The sequence below is a fragment of the Lampetra planeri genome, chromosome 15 (genome assembly GCF_965212315.1).
Source record: "Lampetra planeri chromosome 15, kcLamPlan1.2.h2, whole genome shotgun sequence".
In the NCBI taxonomy this organism is placed as follows: Eukaryota; Metazoa; Chordata; class Hyperoartia; order Petromyzontiformes; family Petromyzontidae; genus Lampetra; species Lampetra planeri.
Window position 1 is genome coordinate 6,371,979 of NC_136121.1, and position 15,875 is coordinate 6,387,853.

Below are 15,875 nucleotides of genomic sequence, written 5' to 3' on the forward strand. Positions count from 1 at the left end.
CTGCCGATGCCGGGCTGGCTGGGCTGGCTTGGTGGGTAGCTTGATTTGGATGGGGAGACAAAGAAGCATTCTAAATAAAGGGCACGATATTGTTTTTTTAAAGAGCTCTTTTTTTGGTCTTTCCAGGACTGCCCCTCTGAATTAAATCAGTCACGCAGGCCACTATGAGACACTGCACACCAATTGTGGCAGTGAAAGTCGATGCCAAGACTCGCAGGTCTCTGATTGATGTCCCACTGACTGCGCATGCATGGAACCCGCAGTCGCCACTACCACCACCGCCACTGCTCCCACCACAATCACTGAAACATCTACTACTATCATCATCATCGCCACCACCACCACCACCATCACCAATATATATGATCCTTGCCCGAAGATGAAAAGGAACCGTTAAATTCGCTTTGATCAAAGACTTCGTTTTGTAGATATCTCGAGCGAACGCGTTCAACGCTGTGTGCATTTAGCATGATCTGTAGCTGAAGTTGACAGCGAATCCAGGTGTTGCCATCCATTCTTAAACGGTCATTGCTGCACAGCCCACATTACCACCCAGCTGTTGGCCGTGTGGCTCATTATTGCAAGTGTATCCATTAGACGCACAATGATGCATTGCAGCTTAGATTAAAATCAATTATGCTCGCAAGTGCATACAATCATGTGCGTAAAAATGTAATTACGCACAATCGATGCAAATTACATGCAAATGATATGCCGTGACGTTGAGGCTAACGAAGCGATCAAAACTGCACCAACGAGACAACAAAAATATTGAGAAACAATTGAAACAAGACGGTGGGGGTCGTGGTGACACTGGCGGTGGTGGTAACATTGAAGTGTCGAAGGTGGTGATGGTGGTGGGTGTGGTGGTAGTAGTGGTCAGGTTGATGGTGGGCAAGGTGGTAGTTATGGTGAGGGTGGTGGTGATGTCGGTGGGAGTAGTGGTGAGGGTGGTGGTCGTGGTGGGAGTGGTGGTGGGGTTGATGAGGGTGGTGATGGTGATGATGGTAGCAGCTGTGGTGGCAGTAGCTGTTATTATCTACAAATATAATATTTCGAATGGATATTTCTTGACCTATATTTGTGACATATGTACATTTAAATCACTAGCACGTTTTTACACCGGTGCGTGGTATAAAAAAAATCACACTTTTGACAATTATTCTCCTGCGATTCGCAACCCCGGTCAGCAAATCTTGCGGGGTGCGTAAAAATCCGTTCTCGTGATGTCGAAGCAATTGGAAGGCGAATGTCATCAGCAGCTGAACACGAAGCTTCACAGTCTCTTGCCGTGAAGCAGCACCCGGCCTGATGACTATTGGCTCCGTGTTTTGGCTCGTGCCCGAGACTTGGACGGACGGTTCCTAATCCTAACTCTAAAGCATTTGGATGAAGAACGACATGATCCCAAAGCTCTACTTTCCGTACTATCCATTCGCAGTTCAAGAGGACGACGACGACGATGCTCCAGGCCCACCTCAGGCTCGCAAGGCACGCAAAAAAGCAGCTGCTGCTGTTGCTGCTCCAGGCGTTCGCCCTCCTGGTCGACCCAAAAAATCGCGTGCCCCAGAACCAAATCAACGGTCAATATTGAAAATTTGTTTTTAGCAAGTCTCAGTACACTAAATAAACCTTCGAGTCACGTCAAACTTGCGACGGGGTCTATTAAAAACTGATTAAAAGTTTAGATTTTAGACTGCTTTATGAGGATCGGTGTGTTAAGGTGCACCAGTGGACCGCCAATACGTCCACGTGTACTTTAAAAAAATATTGCAATTTTAAATTTCCAATTTCATGTAGAATCAAACTATTCAAGAATCTGCCAGCTACATCATGATCCACATTAACCCCTTGTGGGTTGCTGGCCACATCACAGCCTCCCCGTCATACCAAACTCATGCCTAACAAGTGTAGAGGAGTAAAATGGAGACGTGACGTCAGGTGTGCCGTTCAGTGCGATGACGTCACGTCTCCTAGGGTACTTAAGGGATACCCCGTGACGTAAGCGGGGTCACTGTGGGAACGGGTAGAGTAAGCAGGGTGAAGAGGGAACCAGGGGTAGAGAGAGGGATCGAGTAGGGAGTCTGGGTGGAAGCCGGTGGTAGCCGTAGAGGTGCTTCTCTCTCCGCTCGGTGAAGTCGGCAGAGTCCACGATCCGACACGAGAGAGAGAGAGACCGGAGCTAGCCGGCAGGGACCCGGACTCAGAGTAGGTCCCCCCCTAGCCCCTGGGAGTTGTGTACCCTGCTGTGTATCATTGTAACAGCTTTAATAAACCCTGGCGAAAGCCCTTCACTTACCTCCGTCTCCGAGTGCGTCCGTCGGAACTTCTCTACACAAGCAACAATGCCCCCACAATCGTTTACAATGTGAATGTACAATGTGAATATTCACCGTGTGGGATGCCTGCAATGATTCACTCCACCAGGGCTTGATGGATTGTCATACAGCATTGTGATTGATTCACGATTCAATATTTTTTGTTCTCGTTTATATTGCCTGCTTGTACATGCAGTTTTGTTCACTATATCAGCTTGCTACTGCTACCACGAATAAATAATAATAATTATTATTAAACAACACTACAGAAATGTGTATATGTATGTATTTCTAGATTTGAAGCTTTCGTGACTGCAAGGATTCATATTCTTAGGTTTTTTCGGTAAAGTCACGTAGGTAAAAAATAAAAATTTATAAAAGTAAAATAAAAATAAAATAAAAATCATTCAGACGCTGTCTCCCCGACAGACCTGGTCTTCACCTCAGGACGGCTGCTTGCGTTGTGGCCGAAACGTGAGAATTATTTGATTATGTTTATTTTTATTATTTTATTATTTTCCCTTCTACGTGACTTTACCGAAAGAACCAAGAAGATGAATCCCTGCAGTCACGAAAGCTTTAAATCGAAAAATAAAAATCACGACGTTTCGGAGGCAACACAAGCTTCTGTCTTCAGGTGGAACCGTCACAGCACGATAGCTGTATCAAGTGTATGTATGTTGAATCTCTTTTGCCAATCGGAAGTGCGGGGGAAGGACAACAAACTAAACACAAAAAGCATTTGTAAAGAAATGGGTTTTTAGTTTAGAAAATACTTACACAAGTGTCGTCAGGAAATGTGCGTCATTGCAAGTTGCCCGAAGTCACACTAGATCAAGTTAAAAACTGTTACGATGCAGCGTGCATGCCAAAATCTCCAAAAGCTAAACTGAAGTAATTTATCACAGAGACGTATCGTAGCAAGAGAAATATCCAAAGCCATTTGGAACAGCTGCCATTTTACATATATATGTAAGATTTGTTACATTTTATATTTTACAGTTGCAATGTTCAATGTTATTCTGAATGACAAAAACTGCTCTGCGGATTTTTTTTTCATGAGAAATGTTGCACAGTTTTAAATTAAACATGTTTATGGTGAGGCTCGTGCATAGGGATGGTTTGGCCTTTAAGCCGGCTCTCTGTCAGCCCTTCCCGTGCCCCCCCCCGCCACAACGTGCATTGAAAGGAGATTCACAGCCCATGGATGTTTGGAAAAAAACAGGCACTGACCGAGAAGGCGTCAGGAGAGAGAATGAATTATCCTCCAGCAAAGGCAGAAAGATTTGTTTCACTGCAGAAATTTGTTTAATCAGTGGACCTACCACCAGGATGTCTGCAGCGCCTGTCCTTCTTGCCCCAAGCAGACTCCAAAATAGCCGTTCCTGCTGGCAAAATGATGACTTTAGAGACAAATCCGGGCAATGGCGTTAAATTGTACGTCGGTAGGAATACACCGTCAGAATCATCGCTAGCGGGCGGAGGAGGCAAGCTTTAGTAATTGCATGCGGACCTACGGTCCTTTGCCAAACAGCGATTGCCGAACAACGACTTAAAGATTGCTGTGGAAGGCAGGCACATGCGTTGCTCATCAAATCGGCTTCGGCACACTTGTGGGACCCACTCGGCAAAGTCTCACAGGTTCAATGACTGGGCAGCCGTGTAGCGGATTGTGTAAAATGTTTTGTTACACACAAGTGGTGTTTTCTTTGTTTTTCCCCCCAAATTGTATTTATCGCGGTCACGTCGTGAGACAGAGAATCCATTTGAAGCTCTCACACAGCAGTGCACCCGTCAATGTTTGCGAGTGGCTAACAAGAAGCGGACATCACAGAACCACTTCTGATATGTCCCTTCAAGTGACCTCTGATCCACACTCGGGGTGCATATTATCACATGCTCTGCTGCAAAGAAATGTTTGTTGTATGGTAGTCAAACCGATTTTTTTTTTAATTCTCAGAGCTGGACTCTAAGCAAATGCACGGAAACAGATTTAATATGATGGGTTTCCGCGCTGCCGTCTTTGATGACCAGGCTGAGACCATCAGCTCACTCAACTTGACAGCCCGCTATAATGACAAGCTGCTCCTTGCATTCAAATCCAAGATCTTAGCAGGGCCAGTTCAGTGTCCTGACCTCTTGAGCCACGGAGTCCGCTTACAAGCGTTTGTTTTTAGGATTGCATTCATATTTAACGAAGGTGCTTGTACGCTCTACCATCTCGGTTAACATTTGTGCTTGTGGTAGGAACGCAATTGTTAATCGAATCAAAGTGATTCTTACGCTTGCAGAACCTACAATGAAACATCCGCGAAAGAATCGTTTAATTATGATTTACTCAAATGCTGTAAAATGAATGCGCGAAACTACACCTACTAAACGTTTAAACGGAAATGTAATACCGTACCTCAATCATGGAATGAGTGCTGCAATGATTCTTCTTTTTCAAAAAGGGAGACAAAAACGACGTGTCTCCCTTTTCGATTTGAAGATCTTCGGGCACCAAATAGTGGAAGTTTTAGAGGCCAACCAACCACGTGTCCAAGCTCGATTGAGGAAAGGCGATTCCACCGTCGACCACATACACACTCTCAATCAACTCCTGAAAATGGTCCCACCTGATGACGGAGACTTGTGTTGCCTCCGAAACGTCGTGATTTTTATTTTATTTTACTTTCATTAATTTTAATGTTTTACCTACGTGACTTTACCGAAAAAACCTAAGAATATGAATCATTGCAGTCACGAAAGCTTCAAATCTAGAAAAAAAAAAAATCCTGAAAATGGCATATGAATATCGACGCCACTATTGCCTGGCCTGGAGTTGATTATGAAAAGGAATTCGATTCAGCGGAAACGTAAGTGATCATCCAGCGTTCACGAAACTGAGGTGTTGATTAGATGTCATGTTGACATTGCCAACGCCACTCCGAAGGAACTGCTGCGTTGAGATTGCGCGGAGAAATTGCACAAATCACAAGAGGAAAGCACAAATCATAAGAGGAGTCAGGCAAAGGAGACACGTTCTCACCGAGGATATTTACAGCGACGTTATTCGACATCTTCTGAGAACATTTTATTTTCAGAAATAATGGCACAACGTAAATTGATGGGGAAAATAGTTTTAGTCGTTTCGGATTTTGCTGTGAAAATTCATTACGAGAAAGGGATTGCAGAACTTGACAAAGGAGGCTGCAAGTTTTGGACTTGAGATGAATAAGAGCAAAACAAAAGTACTCGATATCGTGTATACATGTAACGAAATCTCCAGATGCTGTTTACATCAAAAGAATGAAAGCTTCAAATCTTGAGCAGTGACCATGTGAAATTAAATTAAATTCAACAAACACAACGCGGACAAGATAACCATGAGGTCCGTGGTAACACAAACGGTAAATTGTTGAGGAATCTGTTTTGAATGGACAGAGGCAACATTGGGGCTTGTTGCATCAGTGCGGAAATCGATTGAGTGTCATCTTCCTGACGGCGTCTGTTATCAACGGTCGAGGAGTGTAACTTGAAATGTGTGGGCAGTCGGGTGTTGAGCAGTGGAAAGGGAAGGGCATGACCCAAGATAGCCATGAGATAAATTGTGTGGACAGGCCACAGTAAAATACATGAAGAAATAACAAACCGAATCGTGAGCAGCAGGACAACTCGTGCGAGGTATGCAGCGATACGAAGACAAAGACAACGATCCCCCGTATAGCCTCGACAGACTGTTGGGGCAAGTGCCTTTAGCTAGCACCCATGAAGACCGGCACAGCACACGACGGAGTGGGTGGTCAACACCACGCCTGGGCCGCCTTTAAAGGTTTGATTTTAAATGAAATATCACCCCCGACTCAAGGGCGGTTTCAAAACATTGGACAGCACTGATTCAATTGGGTCGGATTAAAATATCAGAAAATTAAGACAAGAATGTCAAAAATGCAGCACCCCCTTAATTCATCAGGGGGAATACAATGAACGTTTCATATTTCTACCACTCGAGGACAACAATCCGTCCATGTGCCGCGCACGGGATGATTTCATCGCTTCATCTCCGCGGCGGACGTGCTCCCTCAGGCGCGCTCCTCGCTCCGGCCGCCGATCCGCCGTTAGTCTCGACCACGGAGCACCATTCCCTTATAGGGGGCCGTCCATAAATGACGTCACGCGATTTTGGACGATTTTAACTATTGTCATTGTAGTGCGTATTTAATGTGGCGCTGCACTCTGATGTTGTAGGATAAAACGTTGATTGAAAAGTATATTTAATTAAGTAGAACGTGTTGTCTATATTTATTTAAAGTTGCGCATTTTGATGTGACGTCACATTTCTAAAACTAACCCTCCCCCCCTCGTCAAACATCGTCACAAATGTCTGACCCCCCCCCCCCCCTAGGTGCGTGACGTCATTTATAGCCACGTGTCCAGCCCAAGCCCACTTTCATTGCGGTCAATATGAGTTGGGGAGACCTTCATTCAGCACTGGATAGCTCACGTGTTGTTTGTCCTCCTTCCCCCGCACCTCCGATTAGCACACAGTTGTCTACGTACGGTGCGAAAGAAGTTCAACATACTGTACATATTTGGCTGACGTTGATGATGATGATGACTCGAGAGCATTGTGCGGACGTCAAAGTTGGTGCATAATGGGCAATGATGAAGAAGACACCACATTCCCTCACAAGCTGCTGTGTGCACTCAAATATATGAGAGAAAAAAACCACATCTTGTCTCACTACGGACTTCATTTAAAATTCCCCATTGCAACAACAGCCACAACAACAAAGACAATTATCATATCATCAGCGGATGAAGGCCGTCCCATGACATCAACAAATAAAAGGCCATCTGATCGCTGATATACATATTATTGTTTGTCAAATTTTTATTGCACAGATGTGTCTTCAGGTGTAATTAAAAAAAAACAACTCACATCGAGTTGGCGGATCTCACAAAGGGTGTTACATATAAGGAGTTCCACTGGTTAGAAGCATCAGCAGGCGTTGTGACCCGGGGGAGCATTACTACTGAAGCATCTTGTGAATGGAGTATACGACTTGGGATAGAAACAGAGTGGAGTTCAGTCAAGTAAGAAGGAGCAAGACCGTTTAGTGCCTTGTAACTTAAAAAGCAGAATCTTGAAATCGGGCCGAGAATGAACTGGGAGCCAATGTAATGAGGCCAGGATTGGTGTAATGTGGACAGATTTTTTTTTAGAATGTGTGAACACTCAGGGGGCAAGCTGCATGTTGTACAACTTAGCAATGTCTTCGCGGATATTGCTGTAATGAGTGCCTTGCAGTGATCAAGTCGAGAAGAATTGAAGGAGTGGATTTAACTTCATTGCACCGGCAGAGGAGAGACAAGGTTTAAGTTTGGCAATATTTCAGAGATTGGGTAGCAAGTTGGGAAGAACAATAAAGCAAGCTCTCAATGACGGATGTTGGGAAGTTAACCTTGTAGAGTTGGTGTCGGGAGTCCAATATAATTGCCTCAGTTTAGACTGGGAAAGTTTTGTGGCATCCAATATTTAATATCTGGGAGACAAGCTGACAGCACTGTCAAGCTAGAGACCTGATCGTGCTTGACTGAAAGATACAATTGTGTCATTGGCATCGAAATGAAAGCTCACCCCAAACTGCTGACTGACATTGTTCAATGATAGCATAATAATCATAGAGAACAGTTGAGGGCCCAAAATGGATCCCCAAGGGACACCGCATACTTCTCTTGATAGCAAAGAAGTAGACCTCCCCCCAAGCGACACTGAGACAACAATGTCACCTGTTTGAGGGATGTGAGGTAATTCGTCTCAAAGCAGTGCTTGAAACTCCCAGTGTCCCTGAGGGGAGGTCGAACAAAATTGAATTATCAGCTGTGTCAGAGGCTGCCCTTGAGTCTTGCAAAAAATAAGAACGTACTTTTTGGCCAAAGGCAGAGTTAATAAGTCATTGACTACCTCAACAAGATCAGTTTTCCGTGCTATGAGCTGGAGGGAGTTCAGGTAGAATTTTCTCATGTAAATCTTTGAAAGTTGAGGACATTCTGTAGCTGATCTGTCTCCACATCTCCACATATTAATTAAAAAAAGATCCATTAGCCATTACAGCAGCTTTGCAGATCAATATTATTCAGCAGCGTTTATTTAAGCAAGCAAACCCTGGACCAGATTAAACCTCCTGGGTCTCGTCAGCAGTCAGTATTGTTAAACAAATGCTGCTAGATTATCAGGTGCAGTTGGCAAGAACACTCCATGTAATCTATGGGACCCCACTTTAACACAAAAAGCAGTACATGTGGATAGGCTATTTTGTGGTCAAAACTGTAAAAATTAGATGGGGAAAAATGCCTTTATATTTTGTACGTTTATTTACCGAGGAAAGCATCACTTTAGTCTCAAGACTCTTTGACAGGAGGGTCTCGCCAAGTTTTCACAGTAGGCGTGACGTAGCTGCGTATACACCTGGTTAAGTAATTCTCGGGAAATTCTTCAGCATTGGGATCTTTATTTCCCCCAATACCAGTTACGTTGCATTTTTCTTTGGCTCTGGGAGGAAACTGGAGAACCCAGAGGGAACCCATGCAGAACAGGGTGAGGACATCAACCCCACATAACGGAATTAAGACCACACAGTGTGCCTATTCATAGCATTGCTCGAGGATAAAATCATTGCATACCTAATTATAACATAAAGCATATAACGGGTTGATTTTTCCAGAAATGGCTCTGCTCTAAAGGAGGGTCAGGGCCTGAAACAGCCAAATATAGTTTGTTCTACTACAGGGCAGTATTGATGACGAACGTGGTGAGTCAAAGAAATAAATAATGCCAATGTAAATATAATCAATTTCTTTCCTACTTTTAATCACATTCTTAAGTAACAAACCGGATGCGCTTTACCCCGCCTGCGGTAATGTGGTTGCTGTGTCGAATACGTGTCGCGTGTCAGTGTCTCGTATCGTGTAACATTTGAGAAATTGTGTGTGCACTCATAAGAACCCGCCATCTGGCTTCCCTGGTCTCTGTTTCTAATTTTTAACAGCCTGTGACTGGGTACGTAATCACGTCAAGAGCCGAGTGGGGAGTTTGTTGTTGTTGTTTTTCAAGGGAGTGCTAAAATCGGAGATCAACTTGACCTTCACGTTTCATGAAAGGCATGTGTAAAAAAAAAAGCATGTGTTAAAGAAAATGTGTAAAAAAAAGTTGGTTAAGGGGGAGTGCCTTTGAAATATATTAGCAGGTTAAATTAAATACGATTGAAAGGTGTTCTACACACCTGATGGATATCTAAAGACCAAAACAATAGACCACTTGGCTGACGGGGTACCTACGCAGACGGACAGTCAGGAAGTGCGTTATAGGCCTCTGATTGGTGCAGGGAGGCCTCAAAGAGGATTGGTTACGGCCAGAGAAATGAACTGATTGGTTGAGAAATTCAAACGTAAAAGGCGGGAAAAGGAGGGTGGACTGTCGGGGTAACGGTTGATAACGATTGGAGAAGGAGGACGAGCATTAGCTGAGGGAAATGGGGTAAGTGAACCTTTGCGAAAGGGGGCTCGATGGATATAAAAGGGGAGAGCACGAGGGGAAATGACGGTTGGAGAAAATACGAAGTGTAAGCATCAAGAACCAAAGCCGGGGCCTATGAATAGCGTTGTGTCCGAAATTATGGCTCTTAATAAGAAAGCAAGAATGTGTCGGCATCACTATAACCGGTGTCAGAATTGGGGTTTCTGACAAATGTCGCGCCCAATCTGATGAAGGCACCCACCGGTGACGTCCGACGATGAGGAGGTCTTCATCCAGAATGTCTGGGACGAAGAGGACCCGGAGACCAATCTCGGGGACGTGAGAGAGGCTGTGGGGGCGCCGGTGGTGACAGAACAGGGGCAGCCGCAGCAACCGGAGCATCCAATCCAATCACCCGAGCGCCGCCCATGACCCAAGGATGGGAGCGGCTAGAGGGACGGATCGACTGCTTCACAGACGTGGTCTCCCAGCTCGTGGTGCAAGCTCGCCGGGAAGGAGGGGAGAATGGGAGTGGTGGAGGTGGTGGCGGGAGAACCGGTGGTCGGCGCCATCCGGCCGACCGCTGTGGAGGCCGGGGAGCCAGAGATGCTTGGAACACTGGTGGTGGCCAGGACACTACTGCCAGAGACAGCGCCGGTGGAGCACAAGAGAGCACCCGACAGGCCTCACTGGCTGGGGCCGGTCTTGTGGCAGCAGGAGGTAACTGGGGAGCCTTCACCAGGTGGTTTGAGGCCGCATACCAGGCATTGGACTGGACGGAGGAAGAGGCGTTGAAGGCACTGCCCACGACTTTAAACGATGAAGCCCTTGCCATCTTCAAGGCCATACTGGTAGAGCGAAGGGCCACGCTGCAAGCAACCTGCCGCAAGATGGCTGAAGTTTTTCAGCCGCCATCCAACGCGAAGAGGAAGTTCCAACAGTGCAAAAGAGAGGAAGCAAAGTCGCCCCTCACCAAACATAACACTCTAACGGCGCTCGGGCAGGCGGCTTACTCTCGGCTGGACAAAGCGGCGTTGCATTCGTTAGTGATGGAGAGAATGCTGGCCTTGGTTCACGAGATGGGCGCTGTACTGTCCATAGTGGAGGAGGAAGCACAGACCTCCTTGTGGGTAGCCCGGTGTCTGCGGGCACAAGAAGAAATGAACTAGCGGACCTGAGTGGTGGCACCTATAGATAAAGGTCCTGGGGTGCGGCGCCTGAACGTCCTGCCCAAGCTGCAAAACAAGGGTCGCCCCACCCGTCACGGTGGCAGTTGCAGGCAGCGGAGAGCCACTGGAAGGAGTGGTGGTGGCGGTCCATGGGTGGACGAGGCCCAGAGGGACGACTCCACAATGACCTCGAGGTTGGGGGCCAAGAGAGGAGAGAGCGACTCTACAGCAGGGCCCGCCCATCACCTGCCATCGTTGAGGCCGGCCCGGGCACATTGGGCGTAGATGAAGGAACGACCCTCTGCCATCAGCGAAGACAGCGTCCACCTCTTCATCGGTGGCTGCTGCACTACAACACCAGGCGAGCCTCGACACCCCAGACACCCGGCTGGATAGTTCACCTCACGCATCTATGGAATCATCACCTCTCACCACCTCCACCGCCACTTTTGATGTACCATCAGAGTCGGTGAGCGTCGGGAATAACGGAGTCGCGAAATCCCTTAAAGAGGGTCGGGACTCACTCCTCCACAGGTGGCTCGAGTCGGGAAACCCGTGGAAGAAGCTGGCTCAGCGGGGACCTCGGTTGTGGTGGGTTCTGTAGAAGAGGTCTGCATTTTGATTGATACGGGGGCGTCGGCCACTATTATTTCCCACCAGATATTTGACTTGCCACCGTCTAGTGGCCGTCGCTTATCGCCGGTCTCCAGCACGTACGTGGCGGCAAACAGCGGTAGCATGGGGATTGTGGGGCAAATCTATGCGCTGGTGCAGATTGGGGAGTTCGCCTTGTCGGGACACATTGGTTTCCAGCACGTTAGCCGTTCCATGCCTGCTGGCAACTGATTTCTTAAACAGAATGCCTCTCCGGATACGCACTTACCAGGGTTGCATAGAAATGCCGTCGGGAGCTCGCATTTTTTTCCTGCAATCGGTGGGCCAGTGTATGCAACGATTGATGTCTGTTGCAGGTGCTGGTCAGTGAGTCCGTGATTGCACCTCGAGCCATGCACGTTCTGGTACCCTTACGATACCGAAAACCGCAAGTGACAACATGGTTGGAGAAAAGACGAAGTTCAAGGATCAAGAACAGAAGGCCGGGCCTAGGAATAGCGTTGTGTCCAAAATATAGGCTCTTAATGATAAAGCAAAAATGTGTGTCCGCGTCACTACACATACGTTGACAGATACATGATCCATTTACACAGGGCTTTATTTTTCATTGATATATTGCTGCCCGCCCATCACCAATAGCAGGGCGAGGGACATGGGGGAGGGGGATGGCGAGGGAATATGTTCCGGAGCTAAGCTTCGGACAGCTCCAACTCAAATCAAGCTCTACATTAAAATACAGAGTATGTCAACATTCTTTTGTTTTAGAGAACGCAATTGATTTTGACAATTGAACCTTATGGCGGTACCCCGGGGTACCATAGTACCCCGGCTGTCGCATAATGTCCGTGATGCAGTCATTTTTAGTCTGTTGATGGTCGGCGATGCGGCAATCGACTCACTCGACGAGCTGTACACGATACACTTTGGTGCATACGAGCGTTCAGGGTTTCAGCGCAATCGTCCTCGCTTGCGTTTCGACGTCGCGGAGTAGCACCGATTTCTGATTGATTGGTACCCCAGTCGCGGAGTTAAGTACACCCCTGTAAAAATAGTGTCCCAGAAATTAAATATATAATTGCATCGGCCATTGTGTATTATTTGGTACCCCGGGGTACCGCCATAAGGGTCAATTGTTCAGGTGGAGGGCAATTTTTCGTTCCAGCTTGCACAAAAAAAACAAGATCCCCCATATAGCCTTAACAGACTTTTGAGGCACGTGCTGTTTGCGAGCACCTATGAAAGCCGGCACGACACACGAGGGGGTGGGCGACCAGCACCACGCCCGGCCGCATTTACCTCCCTAGTGCCAATGTTTACAGATCGACCTATGTATGGGAGGCCCAGGATCCGTTCAGATAATCGCCACTGGTGTTGTCTGTGAGCGGGAATCGAACTTGGGTGGCCGGGTTCGTAGTTCTGCGCGCTAACCGCTACACTACCACTCCCCAAGACACACACAACACACGTACACCCCCGATTTTTTTTTAATGGTGCAATACGCTCTATTTATCTATCTATCGTGAGCATACAGAAAGTCCGACATTGTGTTCGCGTGTCCCATCTCAGAGACAATGCCGCCTCCCCTTACGCACGCAGCTTAGCGAGGGTCCGAGTGACGCAATGCCGCATTTCATGCGCACCGGTAGCGCGTTGTGCGGGGCGAGTGGAAAATAAGCGCATAAATCAGGGCACAAAGGCGCAATGTTCGCGGCAGGTGTCTGCGTAGGAATAAAAAACACAATCTCATTAGCGCACGCGGCGCGAGTGAATATATTTGTTTGGTTACAGTGGGCAAGAGATTAACCGGTGTGCGGAGGGCCGGCGATGCAAAGGTTTTTTTTTTAACGATCTGAATGGCTTCTAATCTTAGAGGGGCCACGTGGGTGTACATTGTGTTTGCAAAGCCAGTGGCCGTGAGTGCAGTCAGGCGCATGTTTGTTCACGTGTCAGATCCACGCTTGTTCAATCACATGCGACACCTCAATGATGGAAATTTCGTAAATACATTGCAGCATTTGTTTTTTTTTTATGGGAAACTGTCCCTTGGCCATCCGCAGCCACCCATCATTAGTGTTTTTTAGTGCAGTAATTATTTTGTGTAAACTCGTGAAAAAAGTTGCGCCGATGGCGAATGCAGTTTACGCACAGTCCATTAGGCAGAATGAAGAGCGTGTATGAATGATCCCATCGTTATACTAATGTGAGATGTTCTTATTTGTATGCTTTGGCTTCAGTTTCAATCTCGAGATCCACATTATGATATACCCTTCTGCCCCGACTCGATATGCAACTTTTCTGATGAGCTTGAGGAAAGATGTCTCGTTCTCAAACGGCCACCTATGTATCGATTTATTTTGCGCTGATAAGGCTCCATTACTGAGAGGGAGTGTTCTCACCAATTGAACCTCGTATTTGCTTATCAAGCCTAACTGCTGGTGAGATCCAGAAAGCCAAAACCAATGCGTTGTGTGTTTGCTTCATGAAAATGCTGCAGGTTAATATAAGGGCAGAAGGCCGAAAGGGTGATCGACATTTAATTTTACGTGGAAAACCAGAACAAAATCAACGGATGTATTTCCATTCATGGACAAGGCACTCTGCATCAAATCAGCTTCCAACTAAAGGTAGCAGCAGGAAGCATATGTAAACGTTAATAGGTATTTGTAAAACAAATTTCAGAAATTAATGGCACCGCATTCGTCATGAACGCTGTCTTATTACGGACAAACAAATGTCGCAAGCTGACATTTTGGGCAACGTCCCTTCTTCATTGCAGAAAGTGGGACGAGAGAGACTGTGAAGTCCTCTGTCTGGCCCGTCCCCCCTACTCTGAATAAGGGTCGTTACCCAAAACGTCACCTTACGAGATATATAATGTTGATGTCATGAAGCAGCGTTGGTGATGCATGCGGCGAAATGTTGGTTTATTTATTTATTTTCCCCCTTTATGTTTTTTACATTTTTTATTTCAGTCAAGAGACTTAACTCACACGGATAGCATTCGTAGGTGGTGCTGCCGGACCTAGCGGATGATTTTATTTCTAATCGTCGGTGTCATCATCCGCATCCGTGAAGTGCACTTCTCAGAGACGCCTCGACACAATCTCTCCATGAAAAAATACATCGTGAAAAAAATCACATTCGCAAGCTGAAATTCAGTTCACTCGCTTGCAACACTGCCTTGGTTGCGGTGACCTTAAGGTCGTGAGAGAATACTGTTGTCTCCGTGAAAGATGTTTAGTTGGAGACGCCACCGTATGACTGTTCTTGCGGGTGTGAGGAGCTACCGTACAGAATAATTTTCTATACCTCTGTTGTGGTAACTTTTGTTCTTTTTTCTACCTTTTTGTTTTCATACAATTTCTTCATATGTTTATGCAGATTTTTCCTATGGGTTTTATTTACTCTTTGGTTATTTCGGTAAAGTCACGTAGAAAGAACATTTTGTTATTTATAAAATGCATATTATTTAATTAATTTTCTTTCTACGTGACTTTACCGAAAGAACCAAAGAGTAATTCCTGCAGTTACGAAAGCTTCAAATCTGGTTTCATTTACTTATAAAAAACAATATAATTGCTAAACATAGCATTTAGCCCTGAATGTGATTATGCGTATAATTGTTCTACAGCGTTGTGAGATGCAATTAGCATGAATGACGCTATGAAAATAAAAAATAAAATATATATCCTTGCTTTGCTTGTGGGTGTAAGAGGACTCCGGAGTGCAACCAACGTAGGTTATTAGTACTTTGGCTAGTATTTTGACAAAATATGCTATTTCTCTTTCCCGTGTCTCATTTTCTATTTAGGGGCCGTCCATAAATGACGTCATGCACCTAGGGGAGGGGGGTCAGATATTTGTGACGATGTGTGACAAGGGGGGGGGGGGTTGAGAAATGTGACGTCATATCAAAATGCGCAACTTTAAATAAATATAGACAACACGTTCTACTGAATTAAATATACTTTTTTATAAATGTTTTCTCCAACATCAGAGTGCAGCGGCACATTAAATACCCACTACAATGACAATAGTTTAAAGCGATTTGAAGCATGTTTTATTTTTTTGGGGGGGGGGGCAGAGCTTTGTGATGTCATATTTGAGGGGGGTCTGATTTTTTGTGATGCCGTGTGACGACGGGGGGGTCAAAAATCGTCTAGAATCGCGTGACGTCATTTATGGACGGCCCCTTAGATATTTAAAAAAACCTCTCCTGTGATTAAACCTTATAGAGCTTGATGGGAAAAGCTTGTATAAAAAATAAAAACA

At 46.0% G+C, this 15,875-nt stretch overlaps 1 protein-coding gene across 1 annotated transcript in view; it reads right to left on the reverse strand.

The window, feature by feature from the left end:
- Positions 1–15,875, reverse strand: part of TRPC4 (transient receptor potential cation channel subfamily C member 4) — a 78,066-nt gene that overhangs the window by 35,982 nt on the left and 26,209 nt on the right. The window contains exon 3 of the mRNA XM_078600886.1: positions 3,644–3,706. Within this exon, the coding sequence (XP_078457012.1) occupies positions 3,644–3,706 (63 nt within the window). The remainder of the gene's footprint in view (positions 1–3,643; positions 3,707–15,875) is intronic.